The 27709-nt window shown below is 37.6% G+C and overlaps 3 protein-coding genes across 9 annotated transcripts; 1 reads left to right on the top strand and 2 right to left on the bottom strand.

Annotated features, from left to right (window-relative positions):
- Window positions 1-1263: 1263 nt before the first annotated feature.
- On the top strand, window positions 1264-5319 carry LOC133858307 (ferric reduction oxidase 2-like). Its single transcript, XM_062293758.1, has 8 exons — window positions 1264-1413; window positions 1697-1799; window positions 1920-2111; window positions 2878-3112; window positions 3270-3597; window positions 3700-3944; window positions 4098-4803; window positions 5067-5319. Exons 1-8 carry the CDS (start codon window positions 1296-1298, stop codon window positions 5183-5185), a joined length of 2046 nt encoding a protein of 681 aa, XP_062149742.1. The 5' UTR covers window positions 1264-1295; the 3' UTR covers window positions 5186-5319.
- Window positions 5320-5746: 427 nt separating this feature from the next.
- Window positions 5747-10629, bottom strand: LOC133858308 (uncharacterized). 6 transcript variants are annotated; one of them, XM_062293759.1, is made up of 6 exons: window positions 10510-10624; window positions 10204-10243; window positions 10002-10075; window positions 9719-9926; window positions 7486-9605; window positions 5747-7395 (listed from the first exon to the last, which is right to left on the bottom strand). In XM_062293759.1, exons 3-6 carry the CDS (start codon window positions 10013-10015, stop codon window positions 6147-6149), a joined length of 3591 nt encoding a protein of 1196 aa, XP_062149743.1. In that variant the 5' UTR covers window positions 10016-10075; window positions 10204-10243; window positions 10510-10624; the 3' UTR covers window positions 5747-6146. The 6 variants fall into 6 exon arrangements, with proteins under 6 accessions (XP_062149743.1, XP_062149744.1, XP_062149748.1 ...); XM_062293760.1 differs by lacking the exon at window positions 10002-10075 and having other exon boundaries at window positions 9719-9941; window positions 10510-10629; XM_062293764.1 differs by lacking the exon at window positions 10002-10075.
- Window positions 10630-13287: 2658 nt separating this feature from the next.
- Window positions 13288-26974, bottom strand: LOC133858310 (proline--tRNA ligase, chloroplastic/mitochondrial). Of its 2 annotated transcripts, XM_062293766.1 has the most exons (12): window positions 26452-26974; window positions 26308-26364; window positions 25264-25374; window positions 25001-25087; window positions 24803-24916; window positions 24500-24706; window positions 23113-23250; window positions 15214-15375; window positions 14592-14791; window positions 13935-14018; window positions 13641-13807; window positions 13288-13488 (listed from the first exon to the last, which is right to left on the bottom strand). In XM_062293766.1, the coding sequence occupies exons 1-11, from the start codon at window positions 26806-26808 to the stop codon at window positions 13666-13668; spliced, it is 1659 nt and encodes a 552-aa protein (XP_062149750.1). In that variant the 5' UTR covers window positions 26809-26974; the 3' UTR covers window positions 13288-13488; window positions 13641-13665. The 2 variants fall into 2 exon arrangements, with proteins under 2 accessions (XP_062149750.1, XP_062149749.1); XM_062293765.1 differs by having other exon boundaries at window positions 13288-13807.
- Window positions 26975-27709: the final 735 nt, after the last annotated feature.

Here is a 27709-nt window from a genome sequence, read left to right on the forward strand (position 1 = left end):
AGCTAATTGCAAATGATGTAAACCACGTTGTTTAATTTTAAATTTTTTCCAAATGTTTTTATATATTCTATTTGTATTATACTGCAGTGCAAACTATCTAATGTAAAATTACTATATATATAACCATGATATATGCTTTTCCTTTATAAACATTCAAAATCATAGGTTCAGTCAATTTCAGATTGTTATTTATTCATTTACCCTCGCCTATATATCCAAGTATTAATTTCCATGAGGTAACTAATTGATAACCAAAAAGAGTCAAGTAAATGATGAGGTACAAAACATGTGAACAGCGTAGTTTCCAGCTCCTCTGTATAGAAAAACCAGAATTTTTACCACTTGTAAATTTTAAATTATGCTTAAATTATTTTCAGTGATGTTGTAATAATAATAAACTGTAAGATGCCATTTTAATTAGAAGTGTATTTTATTTCTTTTAATATTGTTGGGCTGGCATGTTGGATCCAACTTGTGGGTCAGGTCAGTTTAATTATTATAAGCAAAGGACAGTATTGAGAAACAGATCTAATATAAATCCTCTTATTTTGGCATTCATAAAATTACAGCCTAAAAATTAATTCCATCTACTTTGGAGAGAGTTACCGGCGCCAGGTAAAGATCATCTTAATCTTCTTCTGCCATTTTCATAATCCAATCAACCCTTTATTTATTTCTCTAGAATTCTCTAATTGACTTGAAGCATCACCAATCATAACTATCTCCCACCGGCACACCCGAAAATTTCTTTTGCTAATTTTTTTGTTTTTGTTTTGCATGCATTCTCGATCGGTATCCCGGCATACGGTAAACAGTATCAACACATATTTCTATTCCAACAAATAAAAAATAAAGTAATTTATGTGACAGAATTTGATTCAAAGCTATAACTAGCAGTTGAGAGGGAAAAAAAAAAAAAAATCAAATCAAGTAATGGACACACTCTTGCATATGACAATTACATTGGAAGGAACACTAAAGCCATGTAGATGGTATTACTTGGAAAGCAAAAACGCCACTTTGTTGCCTCCCAAAATAAAAGTCGACTTTAATTTCTTTATTCATTGAGACAACCTGGCTAAGAAAATGATTAAATACACCTTTTACCTTAAGTTTGTACTATCCTCAATCCATAATTATTTTTATTTAACATTCTTGCCGTATAATAAGGTGTCAAAGAAACTCTCTCCCCCTATAAAACCAGGAGGCTTGGAATAAAAAGAACAGGGGAAATGAAAGGAACTGCTTCAAGTGAAGGAATGAAGCACGTTCGATCAGCATTAAGGCTGTTTCTGATGATAGTTTTTTTCGGGTACACAATGGTTTGGATCATGACGCCCACAAACACATTCTATTTGCACTGGTTGCCTCGTATCCATGCAAAAACAGATTCAACATACTTCGGAAGGCAAGGTTTGTACTCAAAATTATAAAGCATGTAGTGGCCGGGTGTATTTTGTTTTTATTTCGAATAAGTGATCTGATATGATATAAATATAAACTTATTCTTGTATTTTTAGGAGTGTTTCATGTTTGTTGTTTATTAATGTTTTTGTTTTGAAAAGAGAAACAAAAGACAAAAAAAACAATAATTTTAACAAATGGACATTTTTTTGAACCTTCCTGTTTGTATAATTAATTAACCAAGTTTAATATTCAGACTTACAATTTTTTCCTGTTTTCGTGATATATATAGGTGCAAATATGCTTATTTACACATTCCCAATCCTATTCATAGCCACTATGGGCTGTCTATACCTTCATTTGGGAAAGATAAATGTTGATTATGAAACTGAAAGGTACGGGGATTTTTTTTTTTTTTTTTTTTTTTTTATGTTGTTGATGTTTTTAAATTTTAAATTTTTTTTTTTTCCCGTCATATGATCCACAAAAGTAAATTAAGGATCTTTTGTTCTTAGGAATGTGGTGAATTCTTGTCTGGCATCATGGAAAAGACCAGTCCTAGTGAAAGGCCCTCTTGGAATTGTTTCTTGGATAGAGCTATGCTTTTTGACCATGTTTATTGCAATGTTGGTCTGGTCTTTCTCTTCTTACTTGCATGGCATGTTTGCCAATGTCACCCAACAGGCAGCGCACGAGGGAGAGCACGTGTAAGAGTTATATTCTAAGTTTACCCTTTCTATCATGAATTCTAAACAGAATCATTCAAAACAAAGTTTTTGGGATTGCATTTTATGCTCCGTTTGTTTGTATGTAAAATATTTTTTTTGTGTTTTTCGGTGTTTGGTGCAACCGAAAATGATGGTCAACAGAAATCATTTTTAGTTTGACCATGAAAGTTTCTTTAATTTTTAAAAAATGATTTACGATTTTAAAACAAATCATTTTCTGGATTTAAACTCTTCATTCTTGCAGGCACGTTTGTAGAAATTTGCCACGGTCGGGCATTAGAGTTTGTTGGTAGCCCAAATTTTGGTATGGATTCCGATGACCAGATTTCGGCCGTATTGTGCTAGATTTCAGCCAAATTAACTAGAATCTTGCACAAATGACCAGATTCCAACGAAACTAGCTGAAATCTAGCACAAATGGCCAGATTCCAGTCCGAATTTAGGCAAAACTGGCCGAAATCTAGCTATTGCGGCCGGATTCCTGCGAAGGCCAGAATCCAGAAACAATAGCCTAAATCTGGCGAAAGTAACCTGAATCCTGTCGGCTAGTGACAAAATCTTGTCACTGGTGATTTTTCTCTGTTAATAATTTTTTCGTACGAACCACATGCCGGAAAATATTTTTCAAGAAAATCATTTTTTCTGACAAATAATTTCGTTTAAAATATTTTACGACAAAAAACATTTTACATCAAAACAAACATAGCATACTAGATTAATGAATTGAAAGGTGACGATTTGGCAGGTGGGAAGCTAAGTTGGAAAGTTCAGCACTAATGCTAGGCCTCGTTGGGAACATCTGTTTAGCCTTTCTCTTCTTTCCGATAAGCAGAGGATCATCAATTTTGCAGCTCATCGGCCTCACATCGGAGGCAAGCATCAAGTATCATACCTGGCTCGGCCATATTGCAATGACCCTCTTTACGGCACACGGCTTAAGTTACATTGTCTTCTGGGCTAAGACACATCAACTTTCACAGGTGAACGTCAATTACAGTATTCTCAGTAACTTTATTGTATGATTTCGTGCTTTTCTTGGACCTAAGCATACTTCATTCGATCTAAATACTAGCAAATTCACATGAGTCACCTATGGTAAATCCTCTAACCCTACAGGAATTTTGTGTTGGATCACAGATGCTCAAATGGGACAAGATTGGCATTTCAAATGTGGCTGGAGAAGTAGCTCTACTATCAGGAATAGTCATGTGGGCGACAAGCTTCAGTAGCCTAAGGCGAAAGCTTTTCGAGCTCTTTTTCTATACTCATCATCTCTACATTATCTTCGTTGTCTTCTTTGTGCTTCATGTGGAGTTCTCCTATTCTTGCATCATATTTCCGGGGTTCGCCCTCTTCTTAATTGATAGGTACTTACGATTCTTACAATCCCAGCAAAGAGTTCGCTTGGTTTCTGCCCGCGTTTTGCCCTGTGAAGCTGTTGAGCTGAACTTCTCCAAGAACCCAGGTGAAGAATGCAGCCATAGTTGATGTCATTAAGCTGCTTATTATTTACTCGAGGAGGGCATTAAGCTGTTTATACTCTTAATTTTGGCGATTTTCGTGCCAGGTTTGAGCTATACTCCAACAAGCTCTGTGTTCATAAATGTGCCCAGCATTTCCAAGCTGCAATGGCACCCTTTTACCATCACCTCCAGCAGCAAAATGGATCTTGACAAGCTTAGTGTCGTCATAAAAAGTAACGGAAGTTGGTCACAGAAAATGTATCAGACGTTATCATCCCCCTCACCTATGGATCGCATGGAGGTCTCCATTGAAGGACCCTATGGACCTCCTTCAACTCATTTTCTAAAGGTGTTTGTTTACACACATTTAAAGCTATTCCCATATTTTAAGCATTTTTTTTAAAAAAAAAAAATTCTAATAAGACAATTTCCATAATGTTTTAAATTCAAAACCCATTGTAAAGTGTCAGACCATTATTAAGACAGAGAACATGTGGTGCAGCATGACATGGTGGTAATGGTGAGTGGAGGAAGCGGCATCACTCCCTTCATCTCCATCATTCGGGAGCTCCTCTTTAGGTCCAACACTAGAGGAGGCAAGAATCCACGGGTTCTTCTTATATGTTCTTTCAAGAAGTCTTTGGATCTCACCATGCTACAACTTCTCTTCCCAGTTTCAGGCACCAACCTTGACACTTCTCGCTTGCAATTGCAAATTGAAGCCTACGTGACAAGAGAAAAAGAACCCACAACAGAGGACCAAAAGCTCCTCCAAACCATTTGGTTTAAGCCCGATGCATTAGATGTACCGATTTCTGCGGTTTTAGGCACAAATAACTGGCTCTGGCTTGGCGCGATAATCTCGTCTTCTTTTATTGTTTTCCTCCTACTCATCGGCATTCTCACGCGTTGTTATATATACCCAGTTGACCATAACTCTTATATGATATACTCCTACTCTTTGAGATCTGCTCTAAACATGTTACTCCTATGTGTGTCAATAGCCGTGACTGCCACTGCAGCTTTTCTTTGCAACAAAAAACAGAATGACAAGGAGTTAAGGCAGATTCAGAACATGGATGTGCCAACACCAATGACGTCGCCAGGCTCATGGTTTCACAATGTAGATAGAGAGTTGGAAAGCCTTCCCCATCAGTCTTTTGTCCAAACCACAAAGATCCACCTTGGTGAAAGACCTAATCTGAAGAGTATGTTATTTATCTCCCACAGTGGCTATATCCTCCAACCTCAGAAAAATCCTCACATTTTTAAAGCTTCTACATCGATGATTTTCTCCCAAAATTTTAATTTAGTTATACATGATTTTCAAGCAATCTTCTGGCATTGTTCTTTATTTGCCCATATCATTTTGTATATTCCCAATTCTGAAGTACTTTCAAGCCAAATTATGTCATGGTGTCTGAAATCTGTGCGTTAATGTTTCTTGCAGAAATATTATTAGAGTGTGAAGGATCAAGCATTGGAGTTCTTGTCAGTGGCCCAAAACAGATGAGGCAGGAAGTTGCTGAAATCTTTTCATCTGGTTTGGCAAATAACCTGCATTTCGACTCCATCAGCTTTAGTTGGTAGAATGAATGAAAGCTTTGTGTTTCTCCACTGGGGAGATTTTCTTATTTTCAGTATATTTGTGTAAGATAAAGTATACATGCTTTGGATATGATGTTAGAAAGAGAAATTCTGGACGTCATACCCATATTTTTCTTGTGTTCCTCTAAAATTAATGTGATTTTTAAAATCACCATTTAATCAAAATCCAATAGTGATTTATCATAAATCGAAACATTTTTAGAGGGATATGTGTATAACGTCTAGAATTACTCTGTTAAAAACATTAAAAGATCAAAGAGAACTTTCATAATCAAGTAGTACAAAACTAGAATTTGAGAAAATAATTTGGATTGCTGCTACTATTTATTCCACTGACCTTTTATCTATAGCCCAAACTGGGATAAAACTGTCTACAGGACTCCACTTCTCAGAAATCTAACCAAATTGGGAGTTTAGGTGAAAAATACCCGTGCAAGGACGACACTTAATTGAGAAATTGTGGAAGCTATATTATCCTCCGCCAAAACAAACACATAAATAAAAACAAAAGAGAGTAGAAAGGCGCATAGAAAACCGAGCACATTAACTAGGAATCTTTAAAACCTTGAATTCAAGCATGTAATTTTTTTTTTTTTGATAAGTAAGCATGTAATTTTTTTTTTCACTAATCTTATATCTTTAAGGCCTCAAAGAGGTTACAATAGCCAGTGTTAGCCTGAAGGGAAAATACCCCAAAAGGAGAAAAAAGGAACATGTAACATCAGGCCTACAACAAAATCTTGCTAAGGGAATCAGAATGGTCATTTCCACAAGACCATTAGCAAGAAAATCAGCGGAAATGAGATGGTTTCCACCATTGAAAAAGAAATAAAATGTTTAACATGTTAATTTGTTACACAATCTCCTATCTAGAAGCAAGTTATCCAAGTGGGAAGAAAGGCATACCAATTCAAAAGTCAGAATTGTTCTCTCTTTCTTTGAGTTAGGCATCTTGTGTTCTAAATGAGTTTGAGCTGGAATCAAAGAGCCCACCATGATTGTATCTTAAATGACCTTTATCTTCATTGACTCTCCTAGGTACATTCCTAAGCCTTCTGTCAACACCCCTATCATAGTCATCATAGTTGTGAGAGTTTTGTGGCAGAAGACAATCTTCTGCATCATACCCGACACGCCGAACAACACCATTCTTACCATAACGCCTCACTCGATCTATTATTTCGTATCTACCACCATGTTTCCTTCTATCATCATCACTACATCCTCTACCTGCTCTATCCATATCAACAAATCTTCCAGGATGTATCATGGGTTCAAAGTAATCATCTGAATCCAATTCTTGAGGGGAATGCACCTGATCAAACCTTTGGCTTTGTTGGAAAGTCCTCACAGAAAATCTCCTGCCCTTGAAATGATCTACAGCAGCAACTTGATCATCGATCCATCTGGGATGACGCTGTGGGGACAAGCGACGTCTTGGAGGGGACATGAACCCAGCTTCATTGTCTGCTGTAAAAATGGGCTTCTTAAGGGGCAATCTCACCCTTTCCATTCCAGCCTCAAACCTATGATTTGGAGATCGGCTGCTATGATGATTTGAACCTTCACTTCGTTCCCTTGGCAACAACCATGCAACAGGAGAGCGACTTCTGGATCTAGACCGAGATTTCCTGTAGGGTTGAGTAAAATGAAGAGGTCTTCCTTTATTAGGGGAAGAAATGCTATGTTCTCCCCTGGCCATATGATTGGGCACACGATAAGAATAGTCTCTGGAGCCATCCAACACAGGCCTGTGGTACTCCCTTGGGCCTTGACTAACCCCTATTGGATATCTCCTAAACTTTCTATCAGAACTCATTTCTCTTACAGGTGCCACCCCTCTACGAGTACCATAAGCATCTTCCCTATCAGATGGCAATCTCCTTCTAGCGGAGGGACTATAGACCCGGTTATCAACTCTCGCAACCCATACTGCTCCTGACATTGTACAGTCTGAAGTCATCACATAACCACAGCTCTCAACAACACTTTTTGGTTTAGGGCGTCCAGATCCATATGAATCAAAATATGTAGGCGATTCACGGTGTTTTGAATCCCAATAGCCTGTTGAAGGACTAATTAACCGACCAACAGATGGGATTTTCACATGCAAAGCAGATTTGTCCCTTCCAATGGAATGGTCAGTAGCATCATCCATTTCAGCTCGAGTACATGAATCGAAATTATCATATCTGAAACATCAGAAAAATTGTGAGATAAGCAAATAGAAAGGTCAAAAGTGCATTATAGAAATAAGTAAATAATGGAAGCATGGAATTTACCTGCTCCTCTGCACAAATTCAGAATCCTTCTTGGATATCTTTGGTTCAACTACTTTAAGAGGACAATTTTTCTCATTAAGTCCATACATGCAGTCATCAGGAATTTTCCTCATCGTGCTGCCCTCAGTTTCTACCAGAGTCAATTTTTCAGATATTTTATGACCCACTGGCGAGTTATCAGCTGCAGATTTTGTCTCAGAATTCACTGAAGGTTCTTTTACAGCATCTGCTGTGGCACAATGTAATGTTCTTTCAACAATAGTATCAGATCCTGGGCTTGATCCCCTCCGAACTTTTACATTCTTCTCAGTATTCTTAGCTTCACGCACAAAAGATCTTTCTTCCCTGCATCCAATTCCAACTTTCACTTTTTCAAACATCAGGTAATCCACATCATCAACATCAGATGTATCCATGTTATGGGAGTAATTGTTCACAAATTCCAGCTCCCCATAATCGCCCTCATTTTCCTTGCAGCAATGTACATCCAATTCCCTTAACTCCCCATCCTCATATTGAGAATCAAAACCAATCTGAAATTCCTCAATGTTTTGCTTGCCAACTACGTGATCTTTAACGCCTCGAGAAATTTCCAGGTCGCAGCCAGCAGTGGAAGGATCTTCTATAGTAACCTTACCCGGGCTACTTGGAGGACTGTTACCACAGTTTGTGTGCACCTCATGAGAAGTGGATACACCTTCGTCCCCGAGATTGGTAATGGAATTTCTAGAACACTTGTGCATCACTTCCTCAGACCCAACATGCACTGAAGAATTAACTCCTGCATTATGAGGCACAGAAGCAAAATCAGCTTGATCCTCTGCATCCTTAGTCAACCCAGATTGGCCTGATGCATGAATATCTTTACAAGGGGAGCCAGAATGGTGAGCATCCACTTCCGTTGCTCTAATAACACGCTTGATTTCAAGGGAAACTCGTTCTAATGGGAGACAGATGTCCACACTTGTCATCTCTTCGGGAGTATTCTTATCATCATGCAAACCAGATGCTGTGCCAGTATCCGTGCCATCTCCTTTTTGAATAGTAGTCCTCTCTAAAACCGGTGCATAACTTAAAGCAACATCGGACTCCTTGGCAGTAACACTGTGAAGTGATGTATTACCATTCTTCTCAGAAGCCCCTGCGTTTGTGATAATATCATCTGATCCATGGAATGGATCAACATTTACATCCATGCTGACAACCTCAGTGGGAGCTTTCGTGATGGCAACATCATAGGTTGAAGATTCTAAAGCATTACAAGTTGTACTTGTAACACATTTATCAGGGATTCTGTCAAGGCCAGAGCACGATTGCAATTCATGTTCCTCTCCATTTGATCCGTCTGATCCAAGGGAAAAGCCTTGCAAGTCTATAGGTATATTAATATCACCATGTTCATCAGATGAGACAACTCCATCCACAGTAGACTGCACTGCACATTCAATGTCATGTTTAATATCCATAGTTTCCCTCTGTAACTCACAACCTTCGAAAACCTGTAGCTTCTCATTCTGCTTGCTATCATCAGATATATTTTCTACAACATTTTTTCGAAGATAAACATCATAAGGTTTCTCCCAAGCATCCATTGAAACATTAAGGTCCCAGTGTAACCGTTCGCCTCGGGAAGAAACAAAATTTTCAGTTGTTCTGCCATCATTGTCACGAGGAAGATTTTCAACTGTATTGTCTTGTAAAGTCAAGCCATCCATTCTATCTTCATGCGAGGAGATATTGACTGTTTCGAAGGATGCAGTAGTTTCGGCCAGAGCTATTGCAGAAGTTGATGTTTCAGTTCTATCCTGAGTTGATTTTTCCACAACTAGATTCCCCCCAGCGTGATCAGTATCATCCCCCATGCGGTTGTTGCAGGCAATAGCTGCAAGCATCTCAATACCCGAGAAGTCCTCAGTGTAACCAAGCTTTTTACTTGTCACCTCTGAAATTTTTCCATCACCAGCATTGACATCAGTTGCCATGTGTGTCTCAGATCTGTCAAGATGAGGAGAAGAGGACCAAGCTGGTGGGGGCGGAGATCGAAACCGAAATCTCCTCTTCTTAATTGGTACTTGCTCTATTTTCTCTCTGAATCGTCGTCCAAGAACAGCAACACCAACCTGCCACACAGAAAACTAGAAGTTTAGAAATAATGATAATGAATGAGGGCACTTACTCAAATAAGCATTCAAATACCAAAGAAACTATGGATAAACAAATTTGCAATATCAACCTTTTCAGACTCGGAGACAATTGTGTCATCTGCCCTTCTGGTCGTCTTATCCGCTATCTCCAGAACTGGTTTCCTGGCACGCCTTGGTGCACTCCTATACCCTTTTGAGACCCTCTTCCAAGACAAATCAGCGTTCAAAGAATTAGCAAGTTCTAGGCCGACTGTGCTCATCATGCAAGTTCTACTCGACACTTGAAAACTCCTGTAACTGCAGAACTCTAATCTGTCAAATAAGAAAAAGGAAAAAAAAAAATGCCCCAGTTATATTCATAGACACCAGTACCTCAAAGTTAGCATGCCTGATCACGACGACTTAATTATACCGAAATCGGTCACTATATGGAGCTGAACTTGTTTCTAGTCACCCCCAATTACTAATGTAAGTCAGTAATGTGCAATTATACAATAATCATCAAGATCTCTTTTCTTTTCATTTTCAAACTTTCCAAATATGAACCTTGTGAAAGCAAATTCTAGAAACTTACTGTTGATTTGGGTTCCCTCACACTTGACAAACCACGTCGCCTGCAAAATGGTCCATATGCATATATGAGCAACAAAAGCATACTATAACACAGAATACAATACAAAAGGGTTTTATTCATAACAAAAAGGTAATCGGACCCCATAAGCAAAATTGTTGTTTTTTCAGCTCAAGAGGAATATATGAAGGAGCTTTGAAGAGAGGAATTATAAATTATACACATGATCAGCTCAAGAATGGAAAAGCATCCCCGAATTCAGAGATCCTCATCGCTAAACCAGAAAATAGCGATTGGAAAGCTTCGTACCGGTGCGCACAGCACAAAAAAAGCTCCAGAGAGAGAGAGAGAGCAAGAGAGCGAGAGCAAGAGCCGAGCAGCCGGAGGGCTCAGGAAGAGGCACCGTTGTCGTCTTTGAAATGGGATGGAAATTACCGGGTATTTGAATTATTTTGGAAGAGTATTATTATTATATTATATTATTATATTGTACCACAAGGAAGAGTGACAGCCGAAATTTCGGCTTGGCTGCGATTTCAAAGTCAATGGTCAAATAGTGACCAAATTCTTTTGTCCCAATAATTCAAAAAAGGTGGGGCCGCTAAAATAAATGCTAACTCGATAAATTCTAAACAAAAGAAGTTAAACGTAGCTGTAGTGAGAGTTAAAAACAATTTTTTTTTAATTAAAAAAAAAAAAACAATTGTGTCCATGGTGGTCCTTAGCTATTTCATATTTCTATTTTTCACTTTTCAGCATCCCTTTTTTCTGAGATATTTTGAGCATTTTATTCTTCCCTTTAAGTGTGTGTTTGGCAAAAATTTCTTTTCATTTCTTCACGTTAATAAATTATTTTCTTCATTTTACTCTCAAAAAAAAATTAAAACCATTTTCTACTTTATATCACATCAGTCAATTTATTTCTATTTTTCCTCTCAAAACTCATATATTGTTTGTTAATATGTTTTGAAGATTTTTTTAAAAATTTAAAAAGTGTGTTGATGTAATAAAATTATAAAAATAATTTGGAATGTTTTGTATTTAAATTATTTGTTAATGATTTTGGTTAAAAAAAAAAATTAAATTAATCCAAGGCAACTAACAAGTCTATTTTCATATGAATAACGCTACTTTTTACACTCATTTATTATACTCATGTCACACCAGTTAATATGATGTGTTTTAAGTAAACGAAAATCCTTTTAATTTCATTTGAAATTGATAGTCTATTTCATGGTCAAGATTTAAAGTTATTGTATTTAACGGTATACATAATATGTCACCTTATTTAAACTTTTTAAAAGACGTGTCAATATTGACATTAAGTACACTGATAATTACATCAACTTTACATTCTGATCGTGAAATAGATACTACCTATTTTATTTGAAATTAAAAAGATCATATTTCATTTTAAGTAGCTTTTTTTTTTTCGTTTAAATGGTTAACCTAAAAAGCTACTTAAACCATGTCATTACATGAATGACAAATGAGCGTGTAAGAGCATTTCTAGTAGCCTCACCAAATTTTACTCACCAAAATAATTAAAAATTACTTTTTTCTATTCTGGTGAGCCATTTTATTAAAATTTCTCCAGCAGCCTCACCATTTTAACTAGTCAATATTCACTATTCTATTTAAATAATAATTTTTTCATATTTATTTATTTTTTCTCTATATAATCTTTTTACAAAAAATCATTCATATCCATGAAATAAAGACATTATCGTGTGAGGGATGAGAGATGAGAAAAGAAAATAAGAGAAAAAAAGAAAAAAGTGTACTAATCATGTGAGAGAGAAAGGTGAAACAAAATTTGGTGAGTGAGTTGTTAAGTGAAAATGCCTCATCTAATTTGGTTAATAATTTCAGTCATCAAATTTTTTTGGTTAAAATGGTGAGGTTGCTAAGAGTGGTTTTCAGGATTTTCATCAAATTGGCTCACCAAAATAGCTAAAAAATTATTTTGGTGAGGCTACTAGGAATGCTCTAAAGAATAACTTACTCTTTTCTTACAAATGAAAATACACCCAAAAAAAAAAAAAAAAAAAAAAAAAAAAAAAAAAAAAAAAAAAAGAGAGAGAACTTGGGATCCATTTGTATGAACGATGTTTATCAAATAACAGTCAATCCCAATGAACAGCCGTTTCTTATTTTCCAAATTTTCAACTTTAGAGGCTTACAGCCTGTCATCAACTACAACAGGAAGAAACAGGGTAAGCCAGTTAAATAAATTAATTAATAAAAACGAAGTTCCTGCCTCCCGCCACATTACTTTTATTCCACGGAAGGAACCCCACTCTCACCAAAGACGGCCCCACAAAACCCCATAAGTCAAAAGATTCCAAAATCTTTTGTCAACCAAATTGTCCAATTGCATCTGAGCCTTCCACGTCAGCGTCTCGACCCATATTATTATGCGCCCAACCACTCATCAACGGCTTAAATACTGGACAGGTGGCCCACCACCTGCTTTTGCCGCCCCCCCACCAAAAACACCCTTTCGCGTCGGCGAGCCGACAAAGGCGTAATCGCTTTGTTTGGGGTCCCTGATAGCAACAGCCTCCCTCTCGTCTTTTATTTTTGTGCCCCTGGGCCCTTTTACGAAAATTCTTGGGCCCCCCTTTTTTCTTTCTTTTTAAATAGTTAATAATGACATCATAGAATACAATTTTACATTGGACAAAGTTTTATAGATCTCAAATTAAAAAAATAATAATAATAATAATAATAATAAAAAATAAATAAATAAATAAGGTCTATCAAACTTATATGTTTTCTTCCGACATGTAATTTTCATGCATTTTTAATAAGATTAAAAGAACATATGCTCTATTAATTTTACAAAAAACACACGTAAAAATCATATACTCTGAAATACTTATATCAGTTTAATAAGTTAAAATAAATTTCTCCAAACTCACTTTAGAAAGAAAATTTTATTCTTTTACATGACTAATGAGTTGTAAAATGATCGGTTTTATTATCATTGACTAGGATTAAATAAATAACAATCCAAGTGCCGCATCAGCCCAGGGGAATGTGAATGAGATGGGGATATAGTATATATAGAACTGATTCCAGAAATACCCAAAGAGTTTCTAAAGCATCAAATTCTGAAGATAAATCAAATGTATTCAAAATAGAGGAGTTATTACAAGCATGCACAACAAATCATAAAACATTTAGTGCACCCAAAGAATTCAATATCTCAGATGACCCCAAAACTCCTATCAGGTATCTCAATATACTACTTCCTTCATCTAAATGCTCCGCATCCATCTTTATCTAGAATCAAGACAAATATCAAACTTGAAGAAGAGCTCTTAATTTTATCGAGTCAATAATTTACCCCACTTTAGACAATTTAATCCAAATTATAGTTTAGAAGAAGAGCTCTTAACAAGATTGACAACCGCACCCATAAACAATATGATTACCTTCAAGAGAAGCATGCCTGGAGTCTTAATATGATTTTGCAAAAATGGCTACTTCCTCCGCAGGATTGCCAGTCATCAAGCATGTTTTAATCCCCTGAGGCTGCTCAAAGGGAAAACACCTAATAGTTGCCCCTGTCTCTTCTTTCACTTTTAACTCGTCTTCATCACTGTACCATTAATTATCCATTAATTATAGCATGACATTAGATTTGCAATTTTATGTGTCTCAGTTGTATGTTTCAACATACTTGATATACAAGTCCTCAAAAGATACAAAACGAAGAAAAAAAATACCTAGCTGACCAAGGACCCCTTGCCCATTTGCCCTGGGAAATTGCTACTTTGAGTTCATCATACGAGCTCACATCTACAATGTTACTGCACATTTTTTTATTTTAAAAAAAAGAAACTCGTCAGTTTGCATCTCCCTGTGTGCGTCTGCAAATGTGTGCATCAATCACTTTGAAAAACAATGAAACAATTCAGTCAGATAATGTCAAGTAAAGTGCAAGATCCAAGCTATTGGTCAATAAGTACAGAAATAATACCTCCCTACATGAGAGTTTCGTTAAAATAGTCAGCTAGGTGAAGATAGTTATAATTTAAAAGTCAATTGTCGTACATAAAATGAATCCCCTCTATTTCACTTGAAATGGAGACGATCCTATTCCGTGAACATAGGGGTATTCAGACTACTCATATCCCAATATTTTCAAAAAACACGTAGATAAGTGTGTGCGTGTGTGTGTGTGTGTCTACACATATATTTGCAGTCAACAAGCTTCGTCCTTTGCATATGATATGCCATTATTAGTTCATCACATTTTAATTCCAAAAGGCAAATTCATATGGATGACCACAATGAAGAACAGGCCTTACCCATTTTATATATTTGACAAAGAAGTTAACTTCAGCATACAAAGTAATTAATACTAAATCAAAAGCATGCACCTGTCCCGAAATAAAGTTGCCTGTCCCAAAAGAGATGCCTGGATCTCGCCCAATTTGTCTTTTACATAACCTTCTAAAATTGAAGGTTCCATAGAGATTCCAAACACTTTCCCCTGCTTTCCGGGAACATCTCTCCTAGATATAACCACACTTCCACTGGAAACATCACGAGGACCAATCTCAATCCTTAGAGGGACTCCCTATAAAATAAAATTGTTATTTTCCCAAATGATTAATAGCAATACATATTCAGTTATTTATAAAAAATAAATAAATAAATAAATCTTTCAGATAATCATTTTTCTTCCATAAAAAAGAAAAATGGCAGATAGGTATATAAATACTTAAAAGCTACAATGAAGACCCAGTACAAGAGCAAGATTAGGTTACATTTGGATCTTATCACAGATAAGATATAATGCTGGCCTAAAAAATTATGTTCAACTCTCTTGAAATTTATAAGATGCTATATGGAATGGCTAACAGCTAATGGTTTCTTGAACTTATGCCAAGAATTTACTAGGATAAATTATAATCCCATACAATAATAATTAGGCAGAAGCAGCAAGCCAGAACCCAAAGAGTTGAAATTTATATTTGATGTCCAAGAAAAAGGACAAACCTTCATCTCCCAGAAATTGAATTTCCATCCTGGGGTTCTTTGGTCTGAGTCATCAAGTTTAACTTTAACCCCTGCAGTTTGAAGAAATTCCTTTACAGCCGATGCAGCATTTAGAACTCCTGTTTTGTCATCATCCTTCTTCCAAATTGGTATTATTACCACCTAGAGGCATGTAAACCATATTTTAAAAAGTAATTATCGTTGCAAGAATTAGGACAGAAAAAATAACAAATGTTAAGTACGACTAGGCACCCAAATTCCAATCTTATGAGAAACTAGAACAATCAAAACCAAATTAAGTTGACAAAAAAAAATCAAACTACTGAGATCAGAAAGTGGGGCGCATCTATAAGGAATTTTGCCCCCACACTTGTAGGTCACAGATAATTAGCGTTTTCATGTGCATTTATATTATCAAGTAATTATTCTCAGGATCACAGACAGTGACTACACATGGAATTATTTATGCATTGAGGTTAATAAAATGAAATGATAACTATAGCATAATAGATCAATAATGATACCTAGAAATGGAAAACAAACAGTCTAGAGAGAAATATAGCTTTCATTTCTAATAGACTTTGAATCTCAATGAATTGTATTGAAATGTAGTAGTGTATATATAGAGAGAGTAGATACATGATCTTCGGATCAGTTAAGTAAACCTATCTAACATGGAATTATTTATGCATTGAGGTTAATAAAATGAAATGATAACTATAGCATAATAGATCAATAATGATAACCTAGAAATGGAAAACAAACAGTCTAGAGAGAAATATAGCTTTCATTTCTAATAGACTTTGAATCTCAATGAATTGTATTGAAATGTAGTAGTGTATATATAGAGAGAGTAGATACATGATCTTCAGATCAGTTAAGTAAACCTATCTAACATTTGAATTACAAACATAATCTTATCTAGAGTTTGAACAGAATTCAAACTCTCTAGTTAAACATACAGAATCCTATCCTATCTATTAGTTAGGCATGATTAGAGTTCGGCACAAGAGAGGAGTCTTCACACGAATCTGGACGAGATGCTTCAGATGTATCTGGACATGCTGAGGTGGAGATGATACGGTTTACAGCCTCCCGCAAGCTAATGGGGACGGAACAAACCATAAGCTTGTCACGTAAAAATGAAAACCAAGCAGAACTGAGACCCTTAGTGAAAATATCCGCAAGCTGATCATGAGTGCTAATATATTTGATAGAGATATCACCATTTAACACCTTCTCACGAATAAAATGGCAGTTGACTTCAATATGTTTAGTCCTAGCATGATAAACAGGGTTAGAAGCAAGAGCAAGAGTCCCAATGTTATCACACCATAGGCGAGGAGTTGAAAACAAAGGAATACCAAGATCATTAAATAACATGCACAACTAAAATAGATCAGCGGTGGCAAGGGCCATGGCACGATATTCAGCCTCTGTACTTGAACGTGCGACCGCGGATTGTTTCTTAGCAGTCCAAGAGATTAGAGACGATCCCAAAGCAATACCAATACCAGTTATAGAACGACGATCATTCAGATTACCTATCCAATGAGAGTCACAAAAGGCTTGAAGATGCAATGAACCTTTAGTGTACCATAAGCCATGGTCAATAGTCCCTTTAAGATAACGAAGAACTCTTCTAGCTGCTGTCCAATGAAGAGTAGAAGGAGTATGCATGTGCTGGCATAACTGATTTACAAAAAATGCAATATCCGGACGTGTTAAGGTACAATATTGCAAAGCACCCACTGTTTGGCAATAGATAGTAGTGTCTTCAGTTGACATCTTGGAACCAGCAAGGCAGGGAGAAGAGAATGGCTTAGCACCCATCATTTTGAATCTGGACAGCAGGTCAGAAATATATTTGGCTTGCCAAAGATGTAAACCTTGAGAGGACCGAACTGCTTGGATGCCTAAGAAGTAACTTAAGTTGCCGAGATCCTTGAGTTTAAACACCTACTGAAGCTTAGCAATAACAGAAGCAATCTGGGAGGTAGAAGTTCCGGTGAACAAGATGTCATCTACATATATTAAGATGTAAAGATGGATACTGCCCTGATGAAACACAAATAAAGAGCTATCAATAGGGGAGGAAACAAACCCAAGCTCTAGCAATGTTTGAGATAAGCGGGTAAACCAAGAACTGGGTGCTTGTTTAAGTCCATACAAGGACTTGTGCAATCTGCAAACATGAGAGGGAAATTGAGAATCAATTAACCCTCTAGGTTGTTCCATGTAAACTTCTTCCAGCAAGAATCCATGGAGAAAAACATTAGACACGTCTAATTGGCGAATACTCCAATTAAACTGGATTGCAAGAGTCAAAATAACCCAGATTGTAGGAGTTTTAACCACTAGAGTGAAAGTTTCTGTAAAGTCCACTCCACTCTCTTGATCAAACCCCTTAGCAACCAACCTTGCCTTATACCAATCAATAGAACCATCTTGTTTCTGCTTGATCTTGTACACCCATTTATTCCGGGTGATATTATGCTGAGAAGGACGATGACATAAGGACCACGTTTCATTAGCCAATAGAGCATCAAATTCATCTCCCATGGCAGCATGCCATTCAGGGGACTTCTTGGCTTGGGAGTAGCATGTAGGTTCAAGATGAAGAGATATGCTGGAAAGAGCACATAACGGATGTTTGGTGGAGAAGAATGAGGTGTAATTAGGAAAGGAACGAAACCTTAAAAGTACCGGTCTTAGACCGTGTGACCATAGGATGAGAAGAAAGAGGAGCTGGGGAAGCCATGGACAATGGAGGGATAATAGGATCAAGGATCCAAGAGGTGGTGAAATATCAAGATGAGGAGAGGATGAAGTAGAGCTCGGTAGAGGTGAGTTAGGATCCTGCAATGTAGAAGAAACACTAGAAATAGGTAGAGCTAACTCAGAAACCGGCTGTGCAGAAGGAACAGCACGGGGAACAGAAGAAATCTTCACTGAAGAAGATGAGGTGAAGCTAGGAATAGCAGAAAACGGAACATAGGAGATAGAGTCAACAGGGGCAAGAGGAGACAAGTTGTCCTCTTTGGCAGGAAAGTGAGTTTCATCAAACACAACATGCCTTGACACATACACCTTACGAGAAACATGATCTAGACAGCGATACCCACGTTGATTAGAGCTGTATCCTAAAAAGATACAATGTTTACTCCTGAACATTAATTTGTGAGTGGAGTAATGACGTAACAGAGGAAAACAGGAACACCCAAAGAAACGAAACAGGAAATAATCCGGACCTTTGTTATAAAGTTTAAAAAACGGTGAAACGTCTCCAAGAACGGAAGAAGGAAGGCGGTTGATGATAAAGACAAATGTGACAAAAGCATCAACCCAAAAAAGTGAAGAAAAATGTGACTGGGCAAGCAAAGAGAGACCCATTTCCATGATATGGCGATGCTTACGCTCGGCCACACCATTTTGTTGTGGTGTATGAGGACGAGACACAATGGAGTATGCCATGAGTGACCAGAAAATTCTTAAATTGGTTAGACGTATTCACCACCCCCATCACATTGAAATTGTTTGATGGAAGAGGAGAACTGATTTTCCACAAGAGACTTAAATGGGACAAAAACTTGAAACACATCTGATTTATTATGGATGGGATACAACCAGGTAAACCTGGAAAAATCATCGATGAATAAAACGTAATACAAACAACCACCTAAGGACTTTGTAGAGTAGGACCAAACATCCGAATGGATGAGATCTAAAGGACATAAAGAGATACGGGGAGAAGGTTGAAATGGGAGCTGTTTGCTTTTGCCAAGTTGACAACGTTCGCAGACACCATCCAAATGCTTAAACCCACTGACCGGAAATGAAAATTGCTGAAACAAATGAGAAATAACGAGCTGAGAGGCATGACCGAGACAAGAATGCTACACAGCTGCAGAAGTCTTGACACCTAAGAAAGCAGTCAAGGCATGCTGCTTATTGACCAAGAAGGACTGCAAATGAAGAGGATAGAGACCGCCTTCACTCCAGCCTTCCAGTAGAGTGATTCCCGTGCAGTTGTCCTTAACAAAGTAATGGGAACCATTGAGGAGAAAAAACAGTCATTATCACGACAAAATTGATTGATGGAAAGAAGATTAGCATAAGCTTGAGGACAATGTAAAACTTTAGAAAGATGAAAGGAAGATTTAGGAGTATGAAAACTCATAGAACCAATGCTTTGAATGCTCAAACCTGTGTCATTCCCCAGAGCTACATCATCAGACCCCGAGTAAGGTTGTTGTAAGGAGAGATTCTCAAGGTTGGTAGTAATGTGCTGATTCGCAGCACTGTCAGCATACCAGGGACCATTCTCAGCAGCTTGATTGGACGTAGCAACCATTGCAGATAGTTGAGCAGGAGGATGATGGCCTTGGAAGGCATGATCCATCCTATGAAAGCAATTCAACGCTTGGTGACTCAACTTCCCACATATTTGACATGGGGGTCTAGCAGGGAGAGAAGATGAAGTAGGTTGATACTTTGGTGAAGAAGATGTATTCTTCGAACCATTCCAACGCTTTCCAGAAGCTTTAGCCTTGCGGTTGTAATTGTTGACAGGAGGCTTGGAGGAGAACAGAGCAAACTGGTGACTGTCGGCAGTATTGGAAACAGTTTGGCTATCCAAAAGAAGCTCATAAGAGAGCAATTCATCTTGAAATTCACAAAAAGTGAGATTTGTAGCGTGAAGCCACAGACAGTGATGTAACCACAGGGTTGAAGAACGGATGAAGGCCACCAACCACATAACCAATCAGAGCCTTCTCAATAACCGGCTGACCCACAGCTGCAAGTTGTGCAGAAAACAGCTTAGCAGCTTCAATATATTCAGAGCATCCTTTAGATCCTTGATGAAGACTCTGAAGCTCGCTGAAGATGAGAAATCCAGGTCTTGGAATGAGAAGCAAACCGGCTGGAGAGTGAATCCCAGATTTGTTGAGCCCTGGTAACACCAAAAGTGGTTGACATCACTTTCTCAGTGAGAGTGGCATTAAGCCAAGAAAGAACAAATTGATCTTTCTTAGTCCAAAGTAGAAAAGTTGGACTGAGAGTAGCAGTAGCTTTCCCTTGGTCATCCAGAATGTACTTGGGAGGGCATGGTTCAGAACCATCCACGAAACCCATCAAGTCGTTGGTCTTCAAAATAGGAGTGACTTGGTTGGACCACGTGATGTAGTTGGGTCCTTCCAATTTGAAGGTCATAAGCTGGCCAATATTAGGCAAAACAAATTGGACAGCAAAGCTGGAAGCCATTGATAGGGAGAATGAAAGAAGAAAAGGAAGCGGAAATGTAGAAAAGATCAAAAATTATGCGTGAGCAGTTTAATGCTCCGATACCATAATAGACTTTGAATCTCAATGAATTGTATTGATTTGTAGTAATGTATATATAGAGAGAGTAGATACATGATCTTCGGATCAGTTAAGTAAACCTATCTAACATTTGAATTACAAACATAATCTTATCTAGAGTTTGAACAGAATTCAAACTCTCTATTTAAACATACAGAATCCTATCCTATCTATTAGTTAGGCGTGATTAGAGCTCTGCACAAGAGAGGAGTCTTCACACAAATCTGGACGAGATGCTTCAGATGCATATGGACATGCTGAGGCGGAGATGATACGGTTTACAATTTCATTATCATTGTTGTGCTTTAAATGGCTGGTGCTATTTATGAGATGCGTCAGGCTCCAATAGATGAGCCAGCTATTTTAGCATTGAATTAATTGAACTATATCTCTGCTAGTAATGGGTACACAGATTTTTCCTTTTTTTCATTTCTTTTCTTGCCAAAACATATAGAAACAACAACAGAAAAACAAGGAAAGAAACTAGCAATACATCCAAACCATCCAGGTGAAGGATTTCTGTCAAACATATTGGGGGTCATCCTCAAATGAAAGCAATCCTCCACACGCAAGCAAACATAGGCACCTGATCACTGCCATTTTACGATTCCATTAAGCAAGAGGGATGCACCTAGGGCTGTAATCGAGCCAAGCCAAGCTTGGCCTATTCAGACTCGGCTCAAGAAATATTTGTAATAGCTCAAGCTCGGCTCAAGATTTTACTTTCTGCGTTAGAGCTCGGTTAGAGTTCTTTAGAAAATTGCGAGGAAAAAAAAAATATATATTTGATTTTGCAAGGGAAATTGCAAGTCAAAAACATTTAAGACTCAACTTTTACCCCCATATCCCAATCTTGTGCAAAAGACATTTTGGCTAAATTAAGGAAAACTGAGAGACAGCTCTTGAAAAACTCGTGAGGAAACAACAATGGAATCCTTATGGTCATTTGATACGCCTTCATTAAGATTTTCAAATGCAACATGACATAAGCAGCCATAGTTCTGGAAATGCCAACAATGACTATAAAAAATAAATGAAAAGTTAGATTACCTCTGCATGTAACTTTCTAACATATGGTGTGCTGAAGGTAGTAGATTCTGTAGATTTGCGGCTTAATCTATGCCATTTTATGGGTATTTCTGATCCATAAGCTTGACTTTATGCAATTTTATGGTATTCTTGTGTGGGACTACTCCCAAGTCCTAACTAAATATTGAAGTATATTTTTTTATAAGTAATCGAAATATCATTAAAGGCGTAAAGAATTTCCAGGTACACAGGAAGTATATCAAAAAAACACTTAACTAGTAGGAGCAAAAAGAACAAGGAAATCATGACAGCTAATCATCAAAAGAGAAACAACAGCAGTTGTCCAAAGATAGAGTATTGACGAATAAAGACTAAATCTCCTCCAATGTCCTATCAAGGTCCTCAAAACTTATATAGTTCATTTCCCTTCATAGACACCACAAGAAGCATGAAGGTATCATCTTCCACACAGCAGCACTTCGAATATTGTCGGCAGTCCACCAACAAGCGTACAAGTCAACTACTCGTTTAGGCATAACCAAAGACAACCAAAATCAAATGAAGAAAACATGCCACATGGCACAAGCAAGCTAACAATGGGGAAGAAGGTGGTCTAGGGACTCCCTATTCCTCTTACACAAGCAACACATACCGACCACAATGACATGCTGCTTCCTGAGATTATCAATGGTAAGGATCTTCCCAATGGACGCCGACCAAATAAAAAAGGCCGCCCTCAAAAATTATCTTAGTCCGCCAAACACTCTTCCAAGGAAAATGAAATCCATCATTACAACCCATGACATTGTAGAAAGATTTAAAAACAAACAAACAAACCCTTTTTGGAGGGGACCCACCACATCTTGTCTTCAAATTTCCGACTAACTCTAGCTAAATACAACACCCTAAAGAACGAGACAAAAACATCCACCTCCCAATCATGAGCTGTTCTAGTAAAGCTTACGTTCCACTTAACTATCATTGTATTTTCCAACTGAATTCACAACCAACTCTAACTTCAATCAAGGCAAACAAGTCCCTTTGTACAACCAATCATTGATGTCTTGAACTAGTCATCAATGCAGTCATGAAAGATAAACTTACAAGACCAGGCAATTATATATCCAGTCCAGAGAAAAGTAAACTGGACTACATTCTGTAATAAGTATATTATAGCAGTAAAAATGGTTCTTAAGTAAGATGATAGATCCATTTCTTTCTACACTATGAATCCAAATTAGACGGTTCATAAATTGGACTAGAATGATTACAATGGATTCTCTATCAAACTATGGCGTGTGATGAAGTCTCTTCGTAAGACTTTGTTGGCTCTTTTACCAAACAAAGAAACTTCCAGGTTTATATCATAAGAACGATTCTGCTTCATTCCCACGCTAGCTTAAGATTAAGGAAATCTTAACATTTGAAATGCATCTCAACCAATGCCAACAACATTAGGCAGAAGATATATTGATTAAGAAACAACTAGAAGGCATTCAAATGTACCTGTATTGGTGCAAGCCTTGGAGGAAGCATTAACCCTGCATCATCTCCATGGGTCATGATAATACCACCAACAAAACGGGTACTAACTGCCCATGATGTTTGCCACACATGTAGCCTTTGTCCGTTTTCATCTGTGAACTATACAAGCACATATTTTGATCAGTACCATCTCCACGGAGATGAAGAAAGATCATCGTTGATTAACAAATCCAAACGAATGATAAACATAAAAATTGTCAAAAAGTACATGGCAAGAGTAAATCATGAAGCTAAACAAAGAGGGAAGAAACAGATTTTGAGAATTTACACATTATATTGGAAAAAGAACTAGTGAGGGCAATCCGCATTAGCGAACTAGGGCACTAGTACTATACATGCTCATATAGTCCAACACACATACAGCATACAGTCACAATGGAATTCATCAATATATTAAGTGGCATGTATACTACAAGTGTCCTAGTTCACTCAATCAAAATAACAAAAGCAACAAGAGAAGCCAAAATAATATTGAAAAAACCTCTTCAAAACGCAAACATTGATTCTTTTAGATGCACTAAAAGAATGAAAGATTCCAACTTAATAGAGAACACAAAAAAACTCATTTGTAATCTGCAACATTTATGTGTTCACTAATTTCTGAAGTTACCTTCACACAAATGTCTCACTAAATCTGTTACATACCTAGGGTAATTAGAATTAGGTTTTAAATTAGGTAAGTGTCGTATTATCATTTAAGAGAATAATAGGTTTATTAGTATGGTATTAGTTGTATAATAAATTAAGTAGGAAAATGAGGAGTCTTGCTCATAAAGCAAGAATCCCGAGATTAAGGGATTTATATCCCATTATATTAGGTTTTTTTTAGGAAGGAAATAAAGGAATTATTTATTCCATTAGGGTTAGTAATATTTATGTAATATTTATTTAATTATTGTTTTCGTAATTCAAGCTTTGTAACCCTATAAATATGGTATTGAAGAATGAAATAATATCAAGAAGAAAAATTATAAAACAACTCTAGTAGTAGCTTTGGGAGTTTTTTAGGGTTTCTCGAATAATCCTAACTTTAGGAGGCCCAGGGTGCCTCGAATACCCTACTACCCCACACACTTCCCCATCCAAATCACCATCGTCCATTCCCCGTTACGGAGGTCCGTAACAAAATCAGATAAACACCAACCACCATGTTCTAAGTAAAACACACATGCAAGCACACTCAGGCTCAAAATATGTTGATAGGGAGATTGGAAACAGAAATCAAACATACAAACACATATCAATGAAGAGATCAGAAACAAAAATCAACCAATTTCTTAGAATGCTGGAGCAGACATGTTGAAAATTCCAATAAACTCATTAAGAATTGCAATAGCATGCCAAGCACCTGGGTTTCAAAAGCACGAGAGAAGTTCTGCCCAAGATTATGGCTGGTTCCAGCCTGTAATGCCTTGCGATCACCCATCATGGCTTCAATTGTATAGGTCCTAGAAGCACCAGCAAATGTTTCAACTCTAGATTTTCGACCTGCAATAACAGGTATTGCAGCTTGCTCATAAGCAAATTTTGTATAGACGTTAATCATCTGTATAGCCTGCAGTTCAGAAGCCCCAATTACTTAAATGAAAAACACTTCTTTGATAAAACTATCAAACACGTAAGTGGTCTATAGGTAAATAAAGATGCAAACCTCATTTTCTGCCTCTTCTGGAGTGGCATGAGCAGTATGCCCCTCCTGCCAGAGAAATTCGAGAGTCCTCACAAATGGTTTTGTTCGCATCTCCCATCTTGTGACATTCGCCCACTGAATCAAATCAATTGTACACCTTATTATGTAAACACCCAGGAATGGCTGGAGCCACTTCAAATCATATGAACATAGTTGTACCTGGTTAACCATGAGAGGAAGATCACGGTAGCTATGAATCCATTGAGTGAACATGTGATTTACGATGGTTTCACTTGTAGGTCGAACCTGCCAGAGCCTCAGGGAGTGCAACAATCAAAGCTAAACCTTAGGTTATAGTTTTTCAATAACTTAAAAAGTCACATGCTTCAGTACATCTTATAATAGTATAAGCATAGTAAACAGGTTTGTGTGCCATGAATGGTAGAAATGCAATCGCCAAGTGGCTGAAGAGGTGTACGTACCACAAGTTTTTCTTCTAGTTCCTTTCCTCCCCCAATAGTCACAAGAGCTAATTCTGGACTAAAACCCTCAACATGGCTAGCTTCTTTCTCTATAAATGAGTATGGTATAAACTGCAACAAAGATCATGATTTTTTTATAAGTACAAAGATCAAAATATAAGTATCAAACACGTGAGATAGTTCCAAATTGAGGTCCAGAGCATACAATAGAGTTACAAAGGTTTTATATAGAGGTAATTCACCGGGTTCATTCAATGGTAGTCAAAATTTCAAAATGATCAATCAGGTCAGAGGTAGCCCCTTTCTCGATTTAAATGGTCTGTTCTCATGCAGCAGCAAAATGTGTCTATAAGTATGAGGCACCAACAAGTAATAATATAATATCAGTTCCAACAGTAGAACCTCAATCAACCAGAAGATTTACTAAAGGAGAATTTCAATGGGGTCATTTCATCCCCGCAAATTGTATCCTTCATTCAGATAGCTAGTTTATTAAAAGAACGGAACATTGATAGCTCATTTCCAAGTCAACAGAAAGAAAGTTCCGCTCGTATCTATGCATACAATTACCAGATTCCAGTGCTATTCATGGGTCATACAATTCACCAAGGAATCCAGCTTACTTGAATCAATTCAAACTCCAAACCCCTGATCAAATTGGAGTAAATTCACATCTTATGCTGAATACAGACAGGCATGGCATTATCTAGCAGTAATCAAATGGTTAACTCGATTAACAAAGTCAGGTTCTTTAAATTTGATGCGCTTATTATGAATAAACACATAACCGCAAACCATAAGAAAGTGATTATATTCCGAGAGTGGAAAAGACCCCCCCCCCCCCCCCCCCCCCTCCCCCCTTGTAATTTCCCCTTTCCTCGTTGGAAAGAAAGTGAATATATTCCATTTCAAGAACGTGACTTTCTCTCATTTGCTTGGAGGTTTCAAAGTAAGCAACAAGCGGTTGGAAACGAATCTAACAATCAATCACATATGAGGGAGCGAGTAAAGTATGGCAAGTGATCATTCATCAGAGCCACACACCTGCGGGAAATACATGTTACTGTGACCGGTCTCCTTGAACTTAACGTTCAGGTACTCCTGCATCAGCAATCAAAAGCGCACTTTCAAAAAAGAAATCGAAGCACTTGAAAACTCAAACTTTGTTTTAGGCAAAGGCAAAGGTACCTGAATGGCCTCCCAAATGGCGTAGCCGTAGGGGCGAATAACCATGGTGCCGCGGACAGGACCGTAGTCGGCGAGCTCAGCGTTGGCAATGATATCCAGGTACCAAGCGTTGAAGTCCTGCGACCGAGGCGTTATCACTTGCTCCTGGCTGTTCGCTCCGCTCTTCGACTTCTCACCCGCCCGCTCCTCCGTCGCCGCCGTGCCCTGCGCCGAGAACCTGGCTGCGGCTAACTGCGATGGCTGCAGCTGGCGAGTGCTTCGCCGCCGGAGAAACGCCGGAGAGCGTCTGAGGGAGTTGGCGGTGGCGGAAGAGAATAGAGACGACGTGAGAGAAGGGAGTCTCAGACACACCACCATTTTACAAGGTTCGCTCTTTTGGGGTTTTGTTAAAGCTAGCGTAACCTTGCAGGTCTCTACGAGCGAAGAGAGAGGAAGATGAGTTTTTCGCTACTAGAGTGGGCGAGGCGAGGCGAGTGTGGTGGCTGTGGACCGCGGGTGATGGTGCTTCGTCTTTTCTGCGGTTGGATTGGTTATATGACGGTTTTACAAGCCGGACTGTAGGGGTTCAGGAGATCGTTTGTTTGGGCCTTCTAGAAATAATGCGGACTTTGGATCGACCTTTAAGAGGTCCATTATCAGGCCCACTGCAGTAAATGCGGAAAACCCAAATTCCTATAATTATAATTTGTGAAATTAGACGGAATTTAATTACGACAGTTTCGAGTGGTTGGCCAAAGGATATGAACAGTTTATGCATTCGACCATTTGATGAGAAGGTTGGTGGGGCATTTTCTTTTGCAAAGAATGCTAAGCCTAAGTTCGATTGGGTTTACGATTTTAAAAAAAATGTGATTTTAAAATATGTAATTTGAAAAAATAATTTTTAAAAATGTAGTTAAAATTTTGACAAAATTACAGTTTGATCTTTAAAATCACGTGTTACTATGTTAGTCTTTAAAATTCAATGTTTTTAAAAAGAACACCATATTTCCTGTGATTTGAAAACATAAAAAATCTGTATTTTCAAATTGCAATTTTCAAATAATTCATTTTTTTCGATTTTGTTTAAAATTGCACTTTTTGTTTACGAAATCGCTATCTCCTACACACCCTTAGAAAGTTTTGATTGAACAATTTCTTCAAAAATCACGGAGCTTATAACTTTGCGGGATGGTTGTAGTACTTTGGCCAAAACTTTGTAAATTGAACTTGAATGGTAATATTTATGATTAAACTTTTGTTGATGGTTTAAATGAAT

The sequence above is a fragment of the Alnus glutinosa genome, chromosome 1 (assembly GCF_958979055.1).
Source record: "Alnus glutinosa chromosome 1, dhAlnGlut1.1, whole genome shotgun sequence".
Classification (NCBI taxonomy): Eukaryota; Viridiplantae; Streptophyta; class Magnoliopsida; order Fagales; family Betulaceae; genus Alnus; species Alnus glutinosa.